At 44.2% G+C, this 21,373-nt stretch overlaps 4 protein-coding genes and 1 long non-coding RNA gene across 5 annotated transcripts; 3 read left to right on the forward strand and 2 right to left on the reverse strand.

Annotated features, from left to right (window-relative positions):
• The first annotated feature begins 176 nt into the window (after positions 1 to 176).
• LOC108010207 (LYR motif-containing protein 2) lies at positions 177 to 851 on the forward strand. The gene is made up of 2 exons (XM_017075051.4): positions 177 to 365; positions 491 to 851. The coding sequence occupies exons 1-2, from the start codon at positions 327 to 329 to the stop codon at positions 722 to 724; spliced, it is 273 nt and encodes a 90-aa protein (XP_016930540.3). The 5' UTR covers positions 177 to 326; the 3' UTR covers positions 725 to 851.
• On the reverse strand, positions 746 to 2,838 carry S2P (membrane-bound transcription factor site-2 protease). Its single transcript, XM_017075048.4, has 3 exons — positions 2,534 to 2,838; positions 2,040 to 2,477; positions 746 to 1,967 (listed from the first exon to the last, which is right to left on the reverse strand). The coding sequence occupies exons 1-3, from the start codon at positions 2,606 to 2,608 to the stop codon at positions 954 to 956; spliced, it is 1,527 nt and encodes a 508-aa protein (XP_016930537.3). The 5' UTR covers positions 2,609 to 2,838; the 3' UTR covers positions 746 to 953.
• An 8,426-nt stretch (positions 2,839 to 11,264) lies between these two features.
• Positions 11,265 to 11,871, forward strand: LOC108010206 (uncharacterized). The gene is made up of 2 exons (XM_017075050.4): positions 11,265 to 11,514; positions 11,575 to 11,871. The coding sequence occupies exons 1-2, from the start codon at positions 11,278 to 11,280 to the stop codon at positions 11,770 to 11,772; spliced, it is 435 nt and encodes a 144-aa protein (XP_016930539.3). The 5' UTR covers positions 11,265 to 11,277; the 3' UTR covers positions 11,773 to 11,871.
• Positions 11,872 to 12,524: 653 nt separating this feature from the next.
• On the forward strand, positions 12,525 to 20,963 carry Sln (monocarboxylic acid transporter silnoon). Its single transcript, XM_036813216.3, has 6 exons — positions 12,525 to 13,160; positions 16,672 to 17,647; positions 18,177 to 18,629; positions 18,690 to 19,292; positions 19,707 to 19,833; positions 19,895 to 20,963. The coding sequence occupies exons 1-6, from the start codon at positions 13,128 to 13,130 to the stop codon at positions 20,274 to 20,276; spliced, it is 2,574 nt and encodes an 857-aa protein (XP_036669111.3). The 5' UTR covers positions 12,525 to 13,127; the 3' UTR covers positions 20,277 to 20,963.
• Positions 19,737 to 21,313, reverse strand: LOC136116641 (uncharacterized). Its single transcript, XR_010653656.2, has 3 exons — positions 21,048 to 21,313; positions 19,925 to 20,272; positions 19,737 to 19,827 (listed from the first exon to the last, which is right to left on the reverse strand). It is a non-coding gene; the product is annotated as an uncharacterized lncRNA (long non-coding RNA).
• Between the last annotated feature and the right edge of the window lie 60 nt (positions 21,314 to 21,373).

The raw sequence follows: 21,373 nt of genomic DNA on the forward strand, positions 1-21,373 counted from the left end.
ATATATGTTTTATATCAAACGTAAAAATAATACTTGTGAATTTAAATATTAGGAATGGATAAGAGATGGAAACAAATAATCTAATTGGAATTTTAAATTTTTAATGTCTTATTTAAACTTTGAAAACTATCGTTTCTTGAGTGCAGGCTCTAAAAAAATCCCATCTCTAAAATCCTAACAGCTGGTAATCATCAGCTGTTTTTATTTTGGTTCTGCCGAAATGATAACGAATTGTTTTGGAAAATGAAAAGAAACCTAAAAGAATATTAAAATAACTTAGAAATTGAATCAACAAATAACAAGCAATAAATCTTATTGAAACTAAAATGACCAAGATACCAAAAGCAGCACTTGGTTTAAAGCAGGTAAGCAGATTGCTAAAGGTTTTGAAAAAGCGATTTGCTTGGTCGTTAAATCCGCTAAGCAAAAATCAATATATTTATTTGTAAACTAGAACCTGATTTGATCAATATATCCGATTTATCCAAAGTTTATGTTGCGCCAAGAGGTCCTGAAGCTCTACAGGGAAATCTTCCGCACCATCCGCCAAGTTCCCGACAAAAACAGCCAGTTGGAGCTGCGATCCTGGGCACGACACGACTTTGAGACGAATCGGAACCAAACTGACGAGGTTGCCATTAAGATGCTCATCCAGCATGGCAGGCGCAGCCTCACAGAACTAAGAACCAGCCTCCAGTTGAGCGGAGTGAGCGAGGGCAAATAGAAACAATCTTAAAGAGCAATCTTAGCTTAATTTGATTTTATTTTTGAGCTCGACAACCGTACGAAAATAAATACGAGTTAGGACTACGGACTAAGACAAAAGCTTTCGAATCTTTGATGTGCTACAATTCGCTGTGTTTTCTTGTGTTTCGTGGAGGTGAAATAGCAGTCTAGCGTCTTTGGAGGGAGTTGGACTCCCAGGTTCCATCTATCAGTTATCAGTATCAGCTTTAAAGCAGAGGTCGCAGGAAACTCAGCCAGGCCACCTTAAGCAGGGCCAGTCCAAAGAGCAGAGAGCCCACGCTGGTGATGATCACCGAGATGAGATCCCTCTTGGCATGCTGGTCCACTCGGCCCACCAAGAAGCTGTGTATCACGGTGCTGGTGATGTGGGCGCCATCGAAGCCGAAGCAGGGAATGGCATTAATCAGGGCCAATCCTATGCTGAAGACAACGTTGTACTTGAGTAGCAGCAGCCAGGCATCCGGCCACGCTGCCTTCAGGAAGGAGTATCTCGGCACAAAGGCGGAGACATCCACGGTTCGGGTCACATCCCAGGGATGACCCACATAAATCACCGGCGGCAGCTTTTCTCCTCGTGAATTCTGCCGCTTAAACGTCATTATGGCAGTGATATTTCGAATTAGCGGGCGCAGGCAAAAGCCCTCGTTGCAGACTCCTGAGGAACAGTGCTCCGTTACCTCCTCCAGAGTGCGGCGCACATTTAGGCATACGTGCTGCGGCAGCTCCACAGGCACATCACCATTAACATCCTCCACCACCTCGAAGCAACTCACATTGGGATTCAGTTCATCGCAGCACTGCAGCTGTCCATCGATACTATGATGTGAAATGGCGCTGCTCTCGTCGTTTAGCTGCACGAAGTCCGCACTCACACAGTAGCCCGGCTTCAGTTTTAGGGAGTTCTGCAAGCAGGTCACCCAACTTTCCTCGCTGTCCACCGGACAGCCGTTTATTTGGGTGATTTGATTGTCCACTTGCAGGCCGCGTTCCCCTCGCAGCGGAGATTTCCTGGTTAATTCGGTGACCACCACATGCTGGTTGTAAGCGTACAGAGGTGACATGGTAATGCCCACCGTTGAGATTAAGAGGTAACACACGCCGGCGAACACAAAGTTGTGCCAGATGCCGGCGCACAAAACGCGCAGTTTGCGAAACCAACGCAGGCCGTTTAGGTGATCGTGGGAGAGCTCCGTGTATGCCAACGGCAGGCAGAAGATGAACTGAGGTGAGATTAATCATATTAATATTTGCATGAACTCAAGTAAAGAAGAGGTTCCCTTCCCAATCCTTACCTTAATACCAAAACCGGTGACGGGCACATCTTCCATGACAGCGGCCAGGGCATGCCCCATCTCGTGGACCACTAGACAGAGCACCAGGGTGGTGATGTAGTAGCCGATCTCCGCCAGCGGCAAGTTGACACCGGGCAGCAGAATTTCCAACTGCACGGGCACTCCAACTGGAGAGGATGCAGACGAAGAGCTTTCCTGTTCGCCACTACTAAATATGGTGGCAATGAGCAGGATGAGCCCAACCGGTAGCAAGGAAAAGGTGACTAGGACACCGACATTGAAGCTGGTGAGCATTACTCTACGGGTGCAGCTGTTTCCGGCGGATCCCCAACGCAGGAGGGTCCTATTGAAGGCACTTGTGTGCCAGTGGAGGCTCATGAAGTTGACACTCAGTCCGGTGTTCTTGAGGAAGGCATCGTACGGGTAGTGCATGCAGCTCTAAGGGATTGGTCATAAGTATTTGGAAATATTTCGAGTGCTACAATGGATCTTACTTTGAAGAAGCGGTCGAAGAAGTACAGAACGCCGTAGAGCGAAGCTAATACTACGAAGAACACCAAGGGATCCATTATTTGTGCGGTGTTAAGAGGTCATCGGAGTTAGGGGATGGTGATTCAGGTGGATCGGAACCTTCTTCGGTAGAGTTCTCCGGGTTGCAGGACCACCAACTGCTCGTAGTCCCCTTCCGACCGGGAATCCCGTACGGAATCGTAGTCCTCCGGTTCCGACTCCAAGTACTGGCAGTCCGGTAAAACCCAGACCAGAAATCAGCATTAATCACGTCTGGAAATCTTGTGCGCAAATTGTTATGTGCTAAATGATAAGGAAATATGCACAAGTTGTAAATTTAGCAAAGCTGTTTACATTAGGACTGATAACGATAGTCGAAAAATCGATACAACACTATCGACGACTCGTGAGTTCAGGGAGTCGTGCAGCTTGGACAAGTCATGGAACTGGTTCCTTAAACCGGATAACTCCCAAATGAACCAAGGTTTAAATTCGGAAAGTTTGAGTGGTTTTTGGGCTAAGAGAGGCTTGAAAAATTGAAACAAGGAAGGGTGTTTAAAGGGCAAATATAGTTGGTCGCAGACGGTTCTGGTGGACAAAAAAAAAATATATAAGATTAGAAGTCAAGTTCCAAATATTCCGTGAGGGAAAAGTCTGGAGCAGGAAAATATTCTGACGTAAGGAGAGACGAAGACCAGCCACCAGGAGGAGATCTACATTTTCGACAGGAAAATTGGCCGCTCATCCTCGGGTGGCCCCAGGTTTTTATTCGCCCCTTACATTTGCCACAGAATTAGCAAAAGGTTCCCGAAAGCTACAAGCGGCAAACCAATTCAAAAAGCCGAAAATTAATACAACAAAATTTGAGACTGATGATATTAATTATGTAACCCGCCCAAATTAAGTTATTCCTAATTATATCCATTTAAATTATTTATTTATTTAACCTATTTATTTACTATTGGAATATTGTTTATTGTTATTTATTTATTTATATATATATATATGTGTTCCCTGTGAAAGTGCGGTACCGTAGGTAGGGTTATAAAATGTTAAAATTTAAGCAAAAATTATGAATTATAACGTGAAAACGAAATGAAGTCGTGTGAGTAGAGATTCGTGTTGGGGGTGAGATGAGTTAGGCGAGGTAGCAGGATCCACCGACCAGGATTGGGAGATGTGTCCAAATGATGTTGAAGGATACACTCATGGTTGGGAGGGACTCCAGGACCACAATAAGATCTGTGTTGTCCAGTCCAGATGTTCGAGAAAAATCCGTCGTGAAATTGCCAGTTGTCCGAGTTTGAATTTCCGTTTTGTTTGTTTTTTTTTTGTTGTGTCTGCTGCGTAGACAACAGTGTTGGTTGTTCCCCTCCCTGGGATGTTCGTTGACTAGCCGGCATATACACTGCGCGAAAAGCAGGACACGACAAATGGCGCCCAATTTAATTTAAGAAATTAATGAAATGGAATCGATAAAAGTAAAAATTTTCAAGCATAACGTAAAAAGTGAATACTCACCAGAGAATGTGTCAATAGAAAGCGACATCGGAAACCAGCTGTTTGGACCGTGGGCGGGCGTAGAAAGTCGAACCCATCGTAGCCACAGTGAGTGAAATCCCGAAAAGTCCTTTCTGCTGAGCACAATCCTTGCTGAGAGAGAGAAGACCGACTAGAAGTGGACCCATGACCAAGTAAAGCGGGACATGCGAAGCCAGGCTAGGAGGTTCATCAGCATATGAAATAGAAAAAGAAAACAATTGTCTTTTTAATATGTTGTCTGTGGTAAAGTAAATGTGTAATAACTTATTTAAATTTGTTTGCTATGTTTGGAGTTGGTGTGGTCCATGTACGCTGTGAATAAAGTGTAACATCGTTGCCCAGCCAGTTTCAAGTAAAGTCTGAAAGATAAGGAGTAAATTAAATTATTGAAATCGTTTAAATACTTGTGAAAATTGACACGAACGGATTAGGAACTGAAGGAAAGGAGAGAAAAGTTAGTGGATAATGTAAATAGCTACGTCTCATCCCCCCCCAGATTAGAAAAATTTGAAGAGATAAGAAAAAAACAAATATACATGAGAAAGGAACTAGGATATGCCAAATAGTGATAGGAATAGGGTTCAAATCGGAAGAAAATTGAGGAGAAGTTTGGAGTTCATCCGGAATAGGGGACCAGCAGGTATGACTCCGCCAGTAACTCGCTCACAAGCTAATCAAGAGGAGAAATTGGAGAACATATCGGCACCCGAAGGCATGGAGTCGCTAAGGGAGCAGAATCCTGAAGGAATTGGAAGCGGAAGTCCAGGAGAAGCTAGTGGTCTTCAAGCGGTAGGCGGAACCGGGGCCATACCAAAGTCTTTGCCATCTGAGATAAAATCAGGTGTTAATGCGGCACTGGTTCAAGCTCAACATACGTACCAGGTGGGAATGTCGACGGAGTACGAAATGTTTAAACAGCAGATGCAGCAGGATATGATGCAGTTCATGAAGGACATCAATGACTGCATGGCGGAGTGGCGCAGGGATTTCGTGAAGGAAAAAGCAGCATGGCAGGCATCTACGCAGGTTCGCCAGGCCCAAGGACAGCAAGTTGGACAGGGCCAAATACCCTCTTCGGGGACGCCGATGCCGCCACCTCATGGCCTTGCCGAGCAGCCGCGGGCAAATCCGAGTCAGGTGCCACCATTCGACCCGAGGATGCTACAACAACCTCCGCCAATCATACTGCCGGGGGTAAGTCACCACATGGGTTTCCCGCCGCCAACATCTGGGGCGCTGTCCGAGAAGCAGGAGATAAATCGCCACGCATCGGAAGGGTATCGGCAAACCGCCTGGTCGACGGAGCAGGAACCAAGGAGATGGAATGGGTCTCACATGACGCCGCCAGAAAATCCTCCTGGAAACGGCGGGGCTCATATCAACTTCAATCCAGGACCGGATCAGCGTCGGTCAAGCGGGGCAGTGGGCGATTCTGCGTTTAAAGCCGGCCAACTGCGGAAGTGGGGGCTCAGTTTTGATGGAAGTCCCAGAAGCATGCCCGTGTCAGAATTTATATTCCGCCTCGAACATCTCCAAAGGTCGTATCAGGTGCCGTGGAAGGAGGTCCTAAGAGAATTTCACGTGTTAGTTGAAGGACAAGCCAAGGAATGGTACTGGATGTACGTGAGGTCAACGGAGAAGCAAGAGTGGACTTACCTGAGGTACGCACTACAGCAGCAGTTCCAGAGTCACCGATCCAACTTCGAGCGAGAGTATGAGCTGCGAGAACGGAAGCAGAAGCCGGGAGAAACGATCGAGGTGTATATCCAGACCATGCTAGCGCTCAGATCTCGACTAGAGATGCCGTTTTCCGACTTTGACCTAATAAAAGTAATAAAAATGAACATTAGGGATCAGATTTCGAGAATTATATACCCGATATACATCACTAATATGGATCAACTCCGACATGAATGCCACGACGCGGAGAGGATATTGGCGACTCGGTGGACCCGACATCCCAGCAACCTCGAAACTCACCGAGGGTATAAAGATCGTCCGAGGATCGATGAGCTTTGTCCGGAATCAGTCGGAGAAGAGAGTGTACCTGGAGAACAAGAGGAAGTGGAGGCATTAGCTAGACACTGGGAGACCAACAGGGAACGACAGCCACTGACATGCTGGAATTGTGGAACCGTGGGACACCCATTCAACGCGTGTGAATCGGAGGTGTTGAAGGTGTTCTGCTTCAAGTGTGGACTACCCGGTGTGAGGACTCCAAGATGTACTCGATGCCAGACGGGAAACGGCATGAGGAGCTTGGGCAAGAACGAGGAACCACGCTCCAATCCGTTTGCCATGAACAAGTGAAAGCCTCGTCAAATTGCATGCCTAATGATAAGGATAGCTGTAAGGAGAATAAAATTAGTAAAATTATGATAAACATAAATAGACCAGAACATACCATTAAATGGTCGACACGTGAACCGATAGCAGTCCGAGAAGCACATTACCAAGAGGTCAGGAACCGAATATTTGGGAAAAATGATCCGGACCGGAACATTTCGCCAAAAATTGCCAGAGCCCGTAGGAGAAGTCAGCAGCGGAAGGCAGAAAGAAGGATGATTTGTTCGGCCATCAGAGCAGCGGTGGAAGGCGACAACAGACCATTCGCACAGGTGAAGATCGAAGACCTGGAGGTCGTGGGTCTCTTGGATTCCGGGGCATCAGTAAGCTTGCTTGGGGAAGGTTGCCTAGAAACAGTGGAAAGGTTAGGACTGAAATTAGAGAGATCACAATCGATAATGAAATCAGCAGGAGGTACACAGCATCGAGTAGTGGGGAAGATTCAACCCAGCATCTCGTATAATGGGTTAACACATCGATTGCCGATACTCCTTTGTCCATCCTTGAAGCAAAAATTATACCTGGGCATAGATTTCTGGAGAAAATTCGAATTGGCACCAGAGGTGGTGGGCGTAGAATCCTTGCACCAGGTGGAATCCGAATTTATGGCCAAAGGAGAACCGATAGAGGCACATATCCTATCCCCCGAGCAGACTGAGCAACTGGAAGAAGCAAAAGGACGTTTTCTGACCTACGAAAGTCAAGGATTAGGACTCACCAAAGTAGAAGAACACTCGATCCAGTTAGTTGAAGGAGCTGTACCCGTCAAGGAGAGATTCTTTCCCGTGTCTCCGGCGAAACAACAACTGCTATTCGCAGAAGTCGATGAAATGCTACGGTTAGGAGTCATCGAGGTAAGTGAAAGTCCCTGGAACAACCGAACGACACTGGTACAGAAACCTGGAAAGAATAGGCTGTGCTTAGACGCGAGAAAACTGAACACACTTACAGTGAAGGATGCTTACCCGCTACAGAACATTGAGTCGATTTTGAGCCGGGTGGATGAGACGATTTTCATCAGCAGTATCGATTTGAAACATGCGTTCTGGCAAGTGGAACTCGATGAGAAAAGTCGTCCCTTGACTGCTTTCACAATACCTGGAAGGCCACTGTATCAGTTTCGACGGATGCCCTTCGGGTTATGTAATTCGGCTCAAAGGTTGTGTAGGGTAATGGACAAGGTAATCCCACAGCGTCTTCGCAGCCGCGTCTTTGTATACTTGGATGACTTGCTGATGATATCCAAGACTTTCGAAGAACACTGCATGTTGCTGAAAGAAGTGGCAGAGTGTTTGAATAAAGCAAATTTGACGATCGGGCTACACAAGTCAAAATTTTGTTTTAAATACTTGCGATATTTGGGATTCATAATCGGTGATGGGGCCTTGCGGACGGATCCGAAGAAAGTTGAGGCGATTATGAAGATAGAGGTGCCCAAAAATACGCGACAACTACGCAGCTTCTTAGGAACCGCAGGCTGGTATCGCAGATTCATCCAAAATTTCTCCGGTGTAAGTGCGCCGCTCACGGACTGCCTTAAAAATAAAACAAAATTTATGTGGACGGAGGAAGCAACTACGGCATTCGAAACGCTGAAGAAAGCACTTACCTGTGCGCCGGTATTAGCTCATCCAGACTTTGGAAAACACTTCTGGATACAGTGTGACGCCAGCCATGTAGGAATTGGGGCAGTATTATACCAGCAAGACGTCGAAGGATCGGACCGGCCAATAGCATTCTTTTCGGCGAAGCTGAGAGGAGCACAACTCAATTACAGTGTAACGGAAAAAGAGTGTCTCGCAGCAGTAAAAGCCGTAGAAAGATTCCGTCCCTATGTGGAGTTGATGCCGTTCACGATCGTTACCGACCATGCAAGCCTGCAATGGCTTATGACGCTCAAGGACTTGAACGGGAGGCTGGCGCGGTGGTCATTAGCGTTACAGGCATTCGACTTCAACATAGAGCATCGGAAAGGGAAAGACAACATCGTGGCCGACATGCTATCTCGGCCGAATGAAACCGCCGAAGTAGAGTTCTTCGAGTTTGAAACAACTGAATTTGAGAGTCCTGAATACCTGGAAAGACTGCGGTTGGTTGAAGAGCAAGGAAGAGATAAATTTCCGGACTTACGTGTGGAAGAAGGACTTCTATTCAAGAAGACACACTTCAATAGAGAGGGAAGTGGGGAATTTGAATGGAAACTGTGGATTCCGGAAGCATTGACGACAACTTTAATCCAGCAAGCCCACAGCGGTGACATGGCGATGCATGGGGGTATGGCAAAGACCTTGGCGAGACTTCAGCAGATGTATTACTGGCCCAAAATGGTAGTTCAAGTCCGAGACTTTGTAGCAGCCTGCGAAAACTGCAAAGAGAACAAGCACACCACACAGATAAAGCGACCAGTGATGGGGAAGGAAGTACGGACAGATCGACCCATGCAAAAGATGTACCTGGATTTCTTAGGAAAATATCCGCGGTCTCGCCGAGGAAATACCATGCTATTTATCGCATTAGATCACTTGACCAAGTTTGTGTGGCTAAAAGCGATGCCGAAGGCCACGTCGACAGCTGTAATCCGATTCCTGCAAGAAGGAATATTCACCCAATTCGGAGTTCCGGAAACAATCCACACGGACAACGGAAGGCAGTTTGTATCCAAGGAATTCGAGAATATGCTACAAGAATATGGAATTACACACATGAAGACAGGGAGATACGCACCACAATCCAATGCTTCGGAGAGAGTGAACCAATCCGTATTAGCAGCAATCCGAGTAAACATCCAAGATGACCACACGCGATGGGATGAACACTTACCGGACGTACAAGCGTCGCTGAGGTCATCCATACATAGCAGCACCGGAACTTCGCCGTATTTTGCCATGTTCGGACAGCACATGTTCACGAACGGGAAAGATTACTCGCTGGCTCGCAAGTTGAATGCCCTGAATGAAGCTGAGATAGCCCAATTGCCCAGGTCGGAACGACAACAGCTATCCAGAGAAAGAATAAAGGAAAGGATACATCAGGCCTACGAGAAAGCAGCGAAGAGTTATAACTTAAAGGCCCGAGAGATTCGATACTCACCGGGACAAGAAATATACAAGAGAAACTTTGTCCTAAGTGACTTCAGCAAGAATAGAAATTCCAAGTTTTGCAGAAAGTACACTAAATGTCGAGTCACAAAAGCGTTGGGAAACTCTTTGTACGCTTTAGAAAACTTGCGCGGCAATCCTTTGGGAGTTTTCCATGCAAAGGATCTGAAACAATAGTGCCCGGCTAGCAAATCACACTCACCAGGCATTAATCTCAGGGTTGTGGGCGGTGGCCTACGTTGGGAAGTACAACCAGCAGAACACGCACATCCTCCACTCCAGTTCCGAGACGAGCATCGAAACCGTAGTGTGCTTGTTATGTGCTAAATGATAAGGAAATATGCACAAGTTGTAAATTTAGCAAAGCTGTTTACATTAGGACTGATAACGATAGTCGAAAAATCGATACAACACTATCGACGACTCGTGAGTTCAGGGAGTCGTGCAGCTTGGACAAGTCATGGAACTGGTTCCTTAAACCGGATAACTCCCAAATGAACCAAGGTTTAAATTCGGAAAGTTTGAGTGGTTTTTGGGCTAAGAGAGGCTTGAAAAATTGAAACAAGGAAGGGTGTTTAAAGGGCAAATATAGTTGGTCGCAGACGGTTCTGGTGGACAAAAAAAAAATATATAAGATTAGAAGTCAAGTTCCAAATATTCCGTGAGGGAAAAGTCTGGAGCAGGAAAATATTCTGACGTAAGGAGAGACGAAGACCAGCCACCAGGAGGAGATCTACATTTTCGACAGGAAAATTGGCCGCTCATCCTCGGGTGGCCCCAGGTTTTTATTCGCCCCTTACATTTGCCACAGAATTAGCAAAAGGTTCCCGAAAGCTACAAGCGGCAAACCAATTCAAAAAGCCGAAAATTAATACAACAAAATTTGAGACTGATGATATTAATTATGTAACCCGCCCAAATTAAGTTATTCCTAATTATATCCATTTAAATTATTTATTTATTTAACCTATTTATTTACTATTGGAATATTGTTTATTGTTATTTATTTATTTATATATATATATATGTGTTCCCTGTGAAAGTGCGGTACCGTAGGTAGGGTTATAAAATGTTAAAATTTAAGCAAAAATTATGAATTATAACGTGAAAACGAAATGAAGTCGTGTGAGTAGAGATTCGTGTTGGGGGTGAGATGAGTTAGGCGAGGTAGCAGGATCCACCGACCAGGATTGGGAGATGTGTCCAAATGATGTTGAAGGATACACTCATGGTTGGGAGGGACTCCAGGACCACAATAAGATCTGTGTTGTCCAGTCCAGATGTTCGAGAAAAATCCGTCGTGAAATTGCCAGTTGTCCGAGTTTGAATTTCCGTTTTGTTTGTTTTTTTTTTGTTGTGTCTGCTGCGTAGACAACAGTGTTGGTTGTTCCCCTCCCTGGGATGTTCGTTGACTAGCCGGCATATACACTGCGCGAAAAGCAGGACACGACAAAATTAATCTGCGTAAAAAAATATAAATACTAAAAGCTAATCGCAATCGCTTACAGACTAATCGATAGTTGAATAATAAATCGATATGAACCGATTGCAAGCATTAATGCCCGCTCAAAGTTTAAAAATCAAGGAAATGTTGAAAAACTGTTAACTGGTTATAAAAATAAAAGAAAAGTAGTAAAGCGGCCTTAAAATTATAAATATTTATAGACCTGAAAAGAATACATTTAAATTTTGAAACACAGCCTGACAGCGAATATACTGACTTAAAAACATCAAAAAAATGAATGAAGAAGGACAAATTCCAGATGAGCGAACACGAATTGACATATAGAAGACTTCTGCCGACGAGCCGGGTGGTCGTCTCCGTAATGGCCTGTATATCCTTTGTGTCGGGTGTGACTGCCGGCTACCTTTTCATGACCAGCTTGGCGGGAGTTTCTCAGGCGGTCAAGATTGTATGGACCACTGGATCGGCCGCTTATGCGATGGTCTCGCTTCTGCTTATTATAGCAGTTTGGAAGGTATTTCTGCTCCTGCCCACTCAATGCAGAATATTAAACCAGGTTCTTTTTACTCTAAAGGTGATTAGGTGGCTGGTTTATCCGTACATGTGCATGCTCCTCATGGCCATTGCCGTATACACGATGATCCTGCAGTCGCTATTTAAGAATCTCCCGGCTGCCGTCTTCACATCAGTGGCTATCAGCTTTATATTCCTTGGCATTTCTTTGCACACGACCAAAACTATGGAAGAAAATCGCAGAAATGCAGCCACTTAGCTTTGCAAAGTATTATAATTCTCCGCATGTACTTTATTTATTTTTCAAAATTGTAGTGTAATAAAAGTTTGACGTATACCATATAAGAATTTAGAAAATGGCAGAAGCCCACTTTGATTTACATACCTGTATATTTTGGAATATATTTTCTAGACAATTCAAAAAAAAGTTTAAAACATAAATTTCAAGCTAATTTGAAATACAAAGTAAACTTAACACGTATGTATGAAAAGGTCAAAATGACTCAGTGCCTTCTGAAACTGATACAAATGAGAAGGTTACATTACAAAAATGGTCTGTATTTCAAGGACCCATTTATAATGGTGAGAAACCACGTGTTTCTTTAATTTCTATTGCATGCAATTCATTCATCAGCTGTTGCCAGATATTATAGTAGGTGGTTTCGGGAACGGGGGCATTGTAGGCAACAAGCGGCCAAAAGAGCCTAGCAAAACAAAACGAATGAAGGACCATCGGAAGGAGGAGAGGTCCTCCTTCTCCAGATGTTCCTTCCCCCAAACGAAAACCCACCTCCACCTAGCTCACCACAAATATGTTGGGTTTTCCACCGACCTCCAGAGGACATCCGAATCATCCGTTTAGTCGTGAGCTTGAGCAGCAGCAGAAAAGTCGCATCCGCCGAAAAGGGCAACACACGAAGAGTTTTCACGGAAAAAGGGTTTTGCAAAGGGTTTTCCCCACTCAAAGAAAGTGCTGGCAGCTTCTAGAATATTTAAGGCGTATTTGCGATTCACTCAACTGATTTTTAAACATCCAATTCGAGCGCGAGATCGGGTAAACTTAATACAAAGGACTTCAGCTGGAATCTGGCCCCGTATCGATTTGTTCCAAAAACTGCATATTCGCCAAAGAGTGAGTGAGAGAGTGCGCTTGTGCTGAAAAAGGAAACCGGAAAGGGGCGACAAGGAAGCGGAAACGGAAACAGCTGCTGCATTAAAACACGAGTAAAAGGGAAACCGTCTGTCGTATTAACGCATCATGACGCCAGAACAGCAGGGATATTGCCCCTAAGGAAAACCCCTACAAGTTCCTCAAGGAAGCCTTAAAGTAAAGGATAAAAATACGAAAATCGAAAGAGTCAAAAACCCCATCAAAACGAAACCGCGAAGGATTCAGTGCCAAAGGAGCCGGGGAGGCAGACGCATCAGCAGAATATACAAATTGGGCCAACCGGTGAAGGCCCGCGTTCGTCAGCTCTTCAGGATTTTAAGGACCCACAGCAGAGGCAACCCAATGCATTTGGGTGCACAACAGCAACGCCCCAAGCAACAACAACAACAGCGCGAGCAACAAGAGAAACATCAAAGGCGTTTTACGTTCAGTAAAGGACGGCAATGTCGTCCCTGCAGCGTGACTGGCATTTACAGGTGAGTGGTCCCAACCGCATCCCTTTTGCATCCCTTTGGGAAGGTCAAGAAACGCCCCTTTCCCCTCCACGGGGGAATCCCATCTGCGTCGGATTCTGGGGAGTGGGCCAATGGCAACCTTATTGAGGTAGCTGGAGTTTGAGTTCCTTTGGTGAGCATGCGCAGTGGCCCAAAGGCTGCTTTACGAGTAGGTAAACATTGCAGCCGATACGAGAATGGGTCAACGTCACTAAGGGCATCCATCATAATCACTATCTGAACGGGAACAAGGAAGTAAACAATGCGTGGCCCTGACTGAAGAAGGGATAAAGTTTGAAGAGTCTTTAGTCCAACACATTTCATTCAAAACATATTCTTCACCAGCAAAGGGAAATGGGGCTAGGGGTATCGTCTATCTCATGTCAATATGCGACTTTATTATTTTAGAAATCAAAACCATTTAGCATAATTTATTGACTAGTTATACTTAAGAGGTTATAATATGATTACCTTTCAATATTGATTATTTTAATGTAAGGAAGGTGATTTAGATATAACTTATTAATTTTATTTTCAATTTTAATTTCTTTAATTAACTCCTCTTATCTTTATTATACTCTTATACATCTAATATAAAGTTTAACATACTTATAATTCAAACATATTGACTTTATTATAAATGACTTTTATTATAAGTCTGCTTTAATCAACCAATAATTTAAGGAACTTACAAAGAGATATCAAAAATGTTAATAAGTACAAAATTTGTGGGATATGTATATATCATAGTAATGATATTAAAGGTTCCTCAAAAATTATCCTTAACTTATTATGGAATTAACAAGCACATAACATGAAAATGTTAAAGATATGTACCGTTTACAAGTTTATAGTTACAAGCATCACTGCCCAGCTAGTTACATATACAAGTTGTCCTACTTGATGACCTCTGTAACCTAAAAACAATCATTAGGGATGGCAGATACTGGCATATATCCTGTGCTCAACAAGTTGTTAGTGGTGCGTAGAATCCGCTCCAACTAGGCACCACCACCAACTAGCCACCCCCTCACCTTGACCGCTTATCGTTCGAGGCTCACACACGAGCCACTAACATGGCCCGGAGGCGACTCTTCCGTTTCATTAAGCCCAGGCAAAGGCCTTGAAATGTTGGGAAATTGAAAACAAACAGCGGTTCCCCCAGCGAAAGCTTCCTGACAGCCTAAGCCGGATATCAGCTGACAGCAGGAGGCGGTCCTGGCGCCCAGGATAAAATACAATACCATGGGAACTTGGGCTCTGACATTCAACAAGGTCACGGAACTGGGATGCTGTGACTCATGCTCTTGTGGGGGAGTTACCAAATGCCAAATGCCAAATGGCAAGTTGGCCAACGCTCATTAGCCCTGTCAGATGTCCCGCTTCACGATGCACTCGCTTCCGAATATTGCATGCCTTTGTTTGCCATCCTTCATGGTTATTTTCCGCCATCAATATGGTAGGCAGTTCATTAGCGGCACACTCACGAAATTCGACACACGCCATGACACGTGCACTGGGAAAAAATTATCTAAAAATTATATTATTATTTAACAAAAATTAAAATTAAATTTTTAGTCTTGCCCACAAGGGATATAAAAATAAGTTTAATAGGAATTATTCAATTTTAACAGGTCTTTAAAATAAAAATCAAAAATTAAGATTAATTTAAATCTCAAAATTTTAAATGACACAACATTTTTGTTCTTTATTATTTTATAAGTCATTTTGTAAAGTAAAGTTGATAAATAAACATTATGTAGAATTCAGTTATTAACTTGATACTTCTTTTTTATCAATATTATATGGTTATTCCAATTATTTCAATGTGTAATTTTCAAGGTAATTCCAAGAGGTTTCAAGGTAGATTAGGGATAAAAATAGGGAATGAGGAATATAGAACGTCACCTGTTTTTATAGCAAATGAGTTTAACCAATAAAGAGCCCCAATCCCTCTATTTAATGGTGCCACGCGTCGCATACTTGATGTTTGTTGCCTAACATATATCAAATTACGCATACGTCAGTGCAAATACTGAGGAATAGGTGTGAGCCGGATAACAAAGAAATTAAATAAAAAGCTATTAGGAAATGAGTTAATGTGAATTATTGAACATTACGATAGTTAATGGTTGTTAGTAAATATTTGTAGGTGCAGGTAATGCAAACTAATTAGGAAAGTAATTCAATGTCACTTCCAAAACGATAAAACAGCTTATCTAAGAGATTGTAAAAAGTGATGAGTATGTTTTTCATCTATTGGCCAAGTAGTGAGCTCAATAATACCTAGGTTTCATTTCCCATTTCGTACCTTTCTTCGAGGGCTTAGCCAAGTTTGGCGTCGTTCCATTCGGCCTTATCAGCACGGGTATTTCCTGGCACTAGCCTTGGGTTCGAACGTTGCATCAGCCTTGGATTGGAGCAAATACCCACTCCCCGCTGGCTGCCAATCGAACCACCCATCAATTTCCGGCAACAAAGACAGAACCCAAACGCTAGAAGGCAACCGCAGGCCAGACTGCCCCCACCTTGCACTTGACCCTGAGTTGTCGGAAAATTGCTGTTTTGTTGTAGGAAGTGGGAGCGGATCCCGCAGACAAATGGATGGGGAAATGGAAAATTCCCAGACGTCATGCCAACCCGAAAGGCACAGCATGCACCTGCAGCTCGCCATCGATTTAACAAAGTACATATAAACAAGAAAATCCTTTCGGTCCGTGGGTAATTATGGGCCTCGAAAGAGCGGGAAACGAGGGGAAAACTGGATGTTAACTCAATTAAACAAAACGTATTGCATATATTAGGGCGCTGCAGCGACATCGTCTATAAGTCGAAGGATCGCGTGCGCTCCTCGCATTTCGTTTAGCAATGCAAATTGGGCTAAGTTGTTGCTTCCTTGACCCGCCTCCAGTCGATTTGTCAACAGGCCCGCATTTATGGCAAGTTAACCCATTTTTTAATGGTACGAAATGGAGGCGGAATTTGCGACATTAACTTATTATAATAACTGCTTGATAAATACTTTCGCAATTTAACTTTGTTAATTGGACAGGCGCAGCTATTTAGGGATTATCAACAAAGAGTGGTTTACCTAATAAAGAAAAACTTTTTTAATTTATTTTTTTTTGTTAACAATAATATCTTAGTTATACCTTTTCGCAAACCTCAATTAATTTTACTTAATTTTTAGACACAGACAATATATATAGACATATTTTCCAGATTGAAATGATTGAATTGGATTTTCTTGAAAGAAGTTTTCGATTTATAAACTATTTACTTAATTAAAAAAAGAATAGAGGTGAAAAGAATAGTTATAATACCCAAATAAATTTAATGTAATTTAATGCTTAAGGAATGATGCAACTAAATAAAATTAAAAAGTTTTAAAGTAAAATCTAGAAAAATGTTAGAAAGCTCAAATGTTTTTTAAAAAAAGCTATGTATAATATCTAGTGTTTTACTTATCGTATGCTCTAATAATTATTTCCAGGGTTCCCGGGGATCGGTTTACTGCGCGAGTGAACCGGACCCAGCTGGTGGAGTCCAGTACGAGTCGGGAGGGCGCCTTCTCCACACGAATCCGGCTGAGGGCGCCGGCGGAGGGGCGTGCGTGGCCGGATCAGCTGATGGAGTGGGACTCGAGTGCGGCTCCCTGTTCTCAGTGGTATCGGCGCCACCTGCCCCACTGCCCGACATCGTGGTGCCCACCGAGCTGGGTGCCAAGCACATGGAGTCACTGGGTCTGCCCGTCGGCGCCTTCCGCTCGGGATGCTGCTCACCCAACGCCTCGCCCATGCGACGACCCGCCACCCTTAGCCTGGACACGCAATGCTGCCCGAGGACCCTGCACGCCAGCCTGCTGGAGCACCACATCTCCGAGCTGGAGGAGGACGACAACGAGAACCTGCTGACCGTGTCCAGCATCACGGCGCGTCCGCTGATCGCCAAATCGCACGAGCTTCGCAGCAGTCGAAAGTCCGGTTCCGGATCCGGTTTGAATACGGCCCGGAGCAGGTGCGTCCGTCGAGCCAAGGAGCGGGAGCGGGACAGAATGGCCGTGCCCAAGCGCAGCAAACAGGTGGCCAAGGATCGGGACTCCTCGACGACCACGACGGAGAGCGGTGGTGGCAATGTTGAGCCACCGGATGGAGGCTACGGCTGGTTCATCGTCTTCGGGGCCTTCTCCGTGCAATTTTGGGTGGCCGGACTGGTCAAGTCATACGGCGTGCTGTACGTGGAGATCATGGAGACTTTTCCCAGCTCCACGGCCACGGTGGCCTCCTGGATTCCAGCGATCCTGTCTGCTCTCTGCTTGGTCCTGGCCCCTCTGTCGAGTGCACTGTGCCAGCGTTTCTCCTGCCGAGCGGTCGTCTTCGTCGGCGGCATCTTCTGCTCCATGGGCATGATTCTCAGCTACTTTGCCACCAGTTTGCTGCACCTGCTCTTCACCTTTGGCATACTCACAGGTGAATAAGTGCACTTACATACGGTTCAAGTCAATAAATATAAATATGTATTAATATATGTACCTTTATTTATTAAAATCAATAAAAAGAGCTATAGTCTTTTTATCAAAATTCAAAAGAAAGAATAGGGCAGTGTCACATAAAACACAATAGGGCTTTGGAATCACTTTTAAATGTCATTTCAGGTGTATAAAAGTATGCAATGAATACTGGATAGTCGACGTTCTGAATGAAGCCATTGTTTGAAACATATTGTTGCATACTTTTAGACATACAAAAATAATTGAAAAGTGATTTCAAAACCTTAGTGACTGATGTGTGTAAACTCCCTATAATTTAGAATAAATTATAATATTTTATATTATATAAAAGCCGTACCACCATATGGTTTAAATATATTTGTATAGGAAGTTTCTTATAAAAATAAAGGCGCTATGTTGAATAGAACTTTTATTTTTGTTTATTGGTTGCCATTTTATGATGTAGGGACCAATTAATTAAACATTTTAATTAAATGTACCTTCCATAGGAATTGGCGGAGGACTCTCCACGACGCCGGGCATAGTGATAGTGTCCCAGTACTTTGATAAGCACCGTGCCCTGGCCAACGGCATTTGCGTGTCGGGCACCGCAGCTGGTAGCTTCATTTTGCCCGTTCTGATAAAACACCTGGCGGAGAACTGTGGCTTCCATGGAACCCTTCTCATCCTGGGCGGCTGCATGCTGCACGTCTGCGTCTCGGCCACCCTGTATCGCCCGATCAGTGCCTACACAGATCAGGATTCGGGGCAGGGGCAGGAGGAGACGGCGAAGCCCCTCAACGAGGACATTAATCCGAGCACCACGGGCATCCTGACCACCTCCACCTATCTGGACACCTGCGAGGTGGGTGCGGGCCACGAGCTGAGCGACAAGTTCATCGAGCACCTGTTTCTCGAGGAGTCCAAGAACCACCTCAACTACTATGCCAGCAAGCAGCCAGGTGAGCCAGTTATATTGTTTGTAGGGGAGTTCTGAATAACAAATCCAATTCTTACCTCAGCCCAGGACAAATCCGCTCAGGAGAGCGACGATGAGGTGAAGGACATTATTGGCGAGACCACCTTCATCAAGCCCATGAAGAAGGTTCGCAGCTCGGGACTACTGCACTCCGTGGAGGATCTCAGCACGGATTCCACCTGGGTGTACCGTAAACACTCCGGCACGGACTCGAATCGGGGAAGTCGTCGGCGACGCAATGTCTTTTCCAACGACGAGGTGATCTCGAAAATCCAGGCCCACCTGGAGAAGCCTCTGTCGCCGCCGAGTATAGTCAGTCGGGGACTCAGCAAGAGCATGGAGATACCCACGCCGGTGAGCAACCTCAGCGATCTCAAGCAGCAGCCGTCGGAACAGGCGGAGCATGGCATCCTCGACTCCCAGCTTGTGGAGTCCACCGATGGCGACTGCCACGGCGTGGCCGATGAGGATGACGAGGACGATGAAGAGCAGGGACCACGCACTTGCTGTGAGCGCATCGAGATGTACCTGGACATAAGCCTGCTGCAGGATCCGAGTTTCATCCTGATGTGCCTGTCCGTCACCCTGATGTCCGTCGGTTGTCCCTACATGCTGTACTACCTACCCGCCCACGTTATCTCGATAGGTAGGTTCTTTTGACGGTCGTAGCAAGCCTATTTCTTGATATTATATTATAATTATAATTATTAATTAATGATTAGTCATGTGTGTTGTGTTGATTTAACGTAAATATTAACTAAATATCAAATCAAGCGAAAAAGCAAAAAACTGTGATGTAGGGGACTAGTCTATTAGGAAGACACATTTCGGATTAATTAAAAAGACATATCCCAAAATATCCCAATAAAAGTTAAAGAAGGATAAAGCTACATCTTTTTGTCACTAATCGATATAAATTTTATGTTTAGTTTTTATTATTTCGGTTTAAAGTTTAAAAAATCTATAGATATAGATATTCTCCTAAGCGTGATAAATAATATTTTTTTATAAAAACAATGCTAAAAATATATTACATTTATCTTTTTCTTGCAATTTTCAGGTTACAATAAAAGCGAGGCGGGATACTTAGTGGCCGTCAGCGCAGTCCTGGATTTAATTGGGCGTCTTGGCCTCGGCTGGCTGTGCGATCTGCAGCTTTTCGATCGCAAAAAGACCTATACCTTGTGGTGGGTAAATAAAAGATGTTAATTTTTGATCCCAACTAAAGCGATTTCTCTATATCGACAGCATTTTGGGCGCCGGGTGTGCCGTACTCACGATTCCCTTCGCCAAGACCCTGGTTTTGGTGGGTCTGTCAGCTGCTGTCTACGGATTGTGCCTGGGCAGCTGGTATGTCCTGATGCCCGTCCTCCTAGCCGATATATTTGGGACGGATAGAATCAGCTCGAGCTATGGGTTGGTGAGGATGTTCCAGAGCATCGGAGCCATCTCGGTGCCCCCGCTGGCGGGACTAATGCGGGATCTCTCCGGGGACTACGAGATCTGCTTCTACTGCATGGGATCCTGCATGGTGCTCGGCTGCACTCCGATGGTCGTGTGGTTCGTCCTTGAGGCTCGCAACCACCGGCTGTTTGTCCAGCGCGAGGAGGAGGACTGCGAGGAGGCCTAAGAATACGCGGTTACTAATTAGTTGGTTGCCCATAAGTTAATCGTGTTTTAGTAGCGATCAAATACTAGTTGAGTTCCTGAGTTTCAGAGTTCGAATGCCTCACCGATATTGCTGATTCTACCAGTTACTATTAATACTATCCGAACGTTCTCATCCCTCATCATCTTATCCACTTCATGCCCACTCGCATCCAAACGCTTGTTATCCTTCGGTTGAGCAACTGCTAAAGGATGTGTGAGATGATATTCAAACGAAGAAACCAAACAACCAACAAACAACTGAGCACCAAAAGTTGCGCAAAAGAACTGAGTTAAAAAGACATGAACTACAAATACCCGTATATAACTTTATAATATGATAGTTACGACCCATGCCCGATTAGATGTTATATAGGCCGACTATAGTTCTAGGTTCGCATGCCCATATCAGAGAGGACTCAACGTGGGAGGAAAAACAGAGAGGCTACAAGGAGGTTTGACTTCAAAACATCGCATTATCCTAGACTTAAAATAGTTGTTGTGAGACATTTACCCAAACAGAGAAATACCAAATAAACTTAAATACAAAATCAAAAGCGAAAACGAGACTTATATTAATAGCAAACTGTAAAAAATTTCAGCTTTATTTTTAGCGCAAAATAAGAAACTTTCCAATTTGATGACAATGGCTGACCGCACCGTTTTTTTTTTATGTAAGTACTTAAGAATTCGCGGTTTGTAGGAAACTTTATATGCAAAATTCGTGGGTAAGGGCCGTAAACTAAAGTTTTACCATTATTATATAAATGTACGTTGAGTTTTCATTGATTAATTGTAATTGTATTGTAATTAATCGATTTAATTTTAACAGTTTATATGAGGTATTTTTATCACGTTGCCTTGGTGAAATTGGTTAAGTGTCTACAATTATTGGTTGCAATTTATTTTAATTCATTTTCTCAATTTTAAAATTTTACTTTGACGAAGAACAATTATTGCTGCATGAAAAGTTTATCCGCTGAAGATAGTGGATGCTGTTGGTGGTACCCACCAGCCATTATTTTCACGTAATATAATAGTGAAGAGTGTTTCCGTTTCTGTTTTTCGCGTAAGCAAACG

Source organism: Drosophila suzukii, chromosome 2R (genome assembly GCF_043229965.1).
Source record: "Drosophila suzukii chromosome 2R, CBGP_Dsuzu_IsoJpt1.0, whole genome shotgun sequence".
NCBI classification, from domain to species: Eukaryota; Metazoa; Arthropoda; class Insecta; order Diptera; family Drosophilidae; genus Drosophila; species Drosophila suzukii.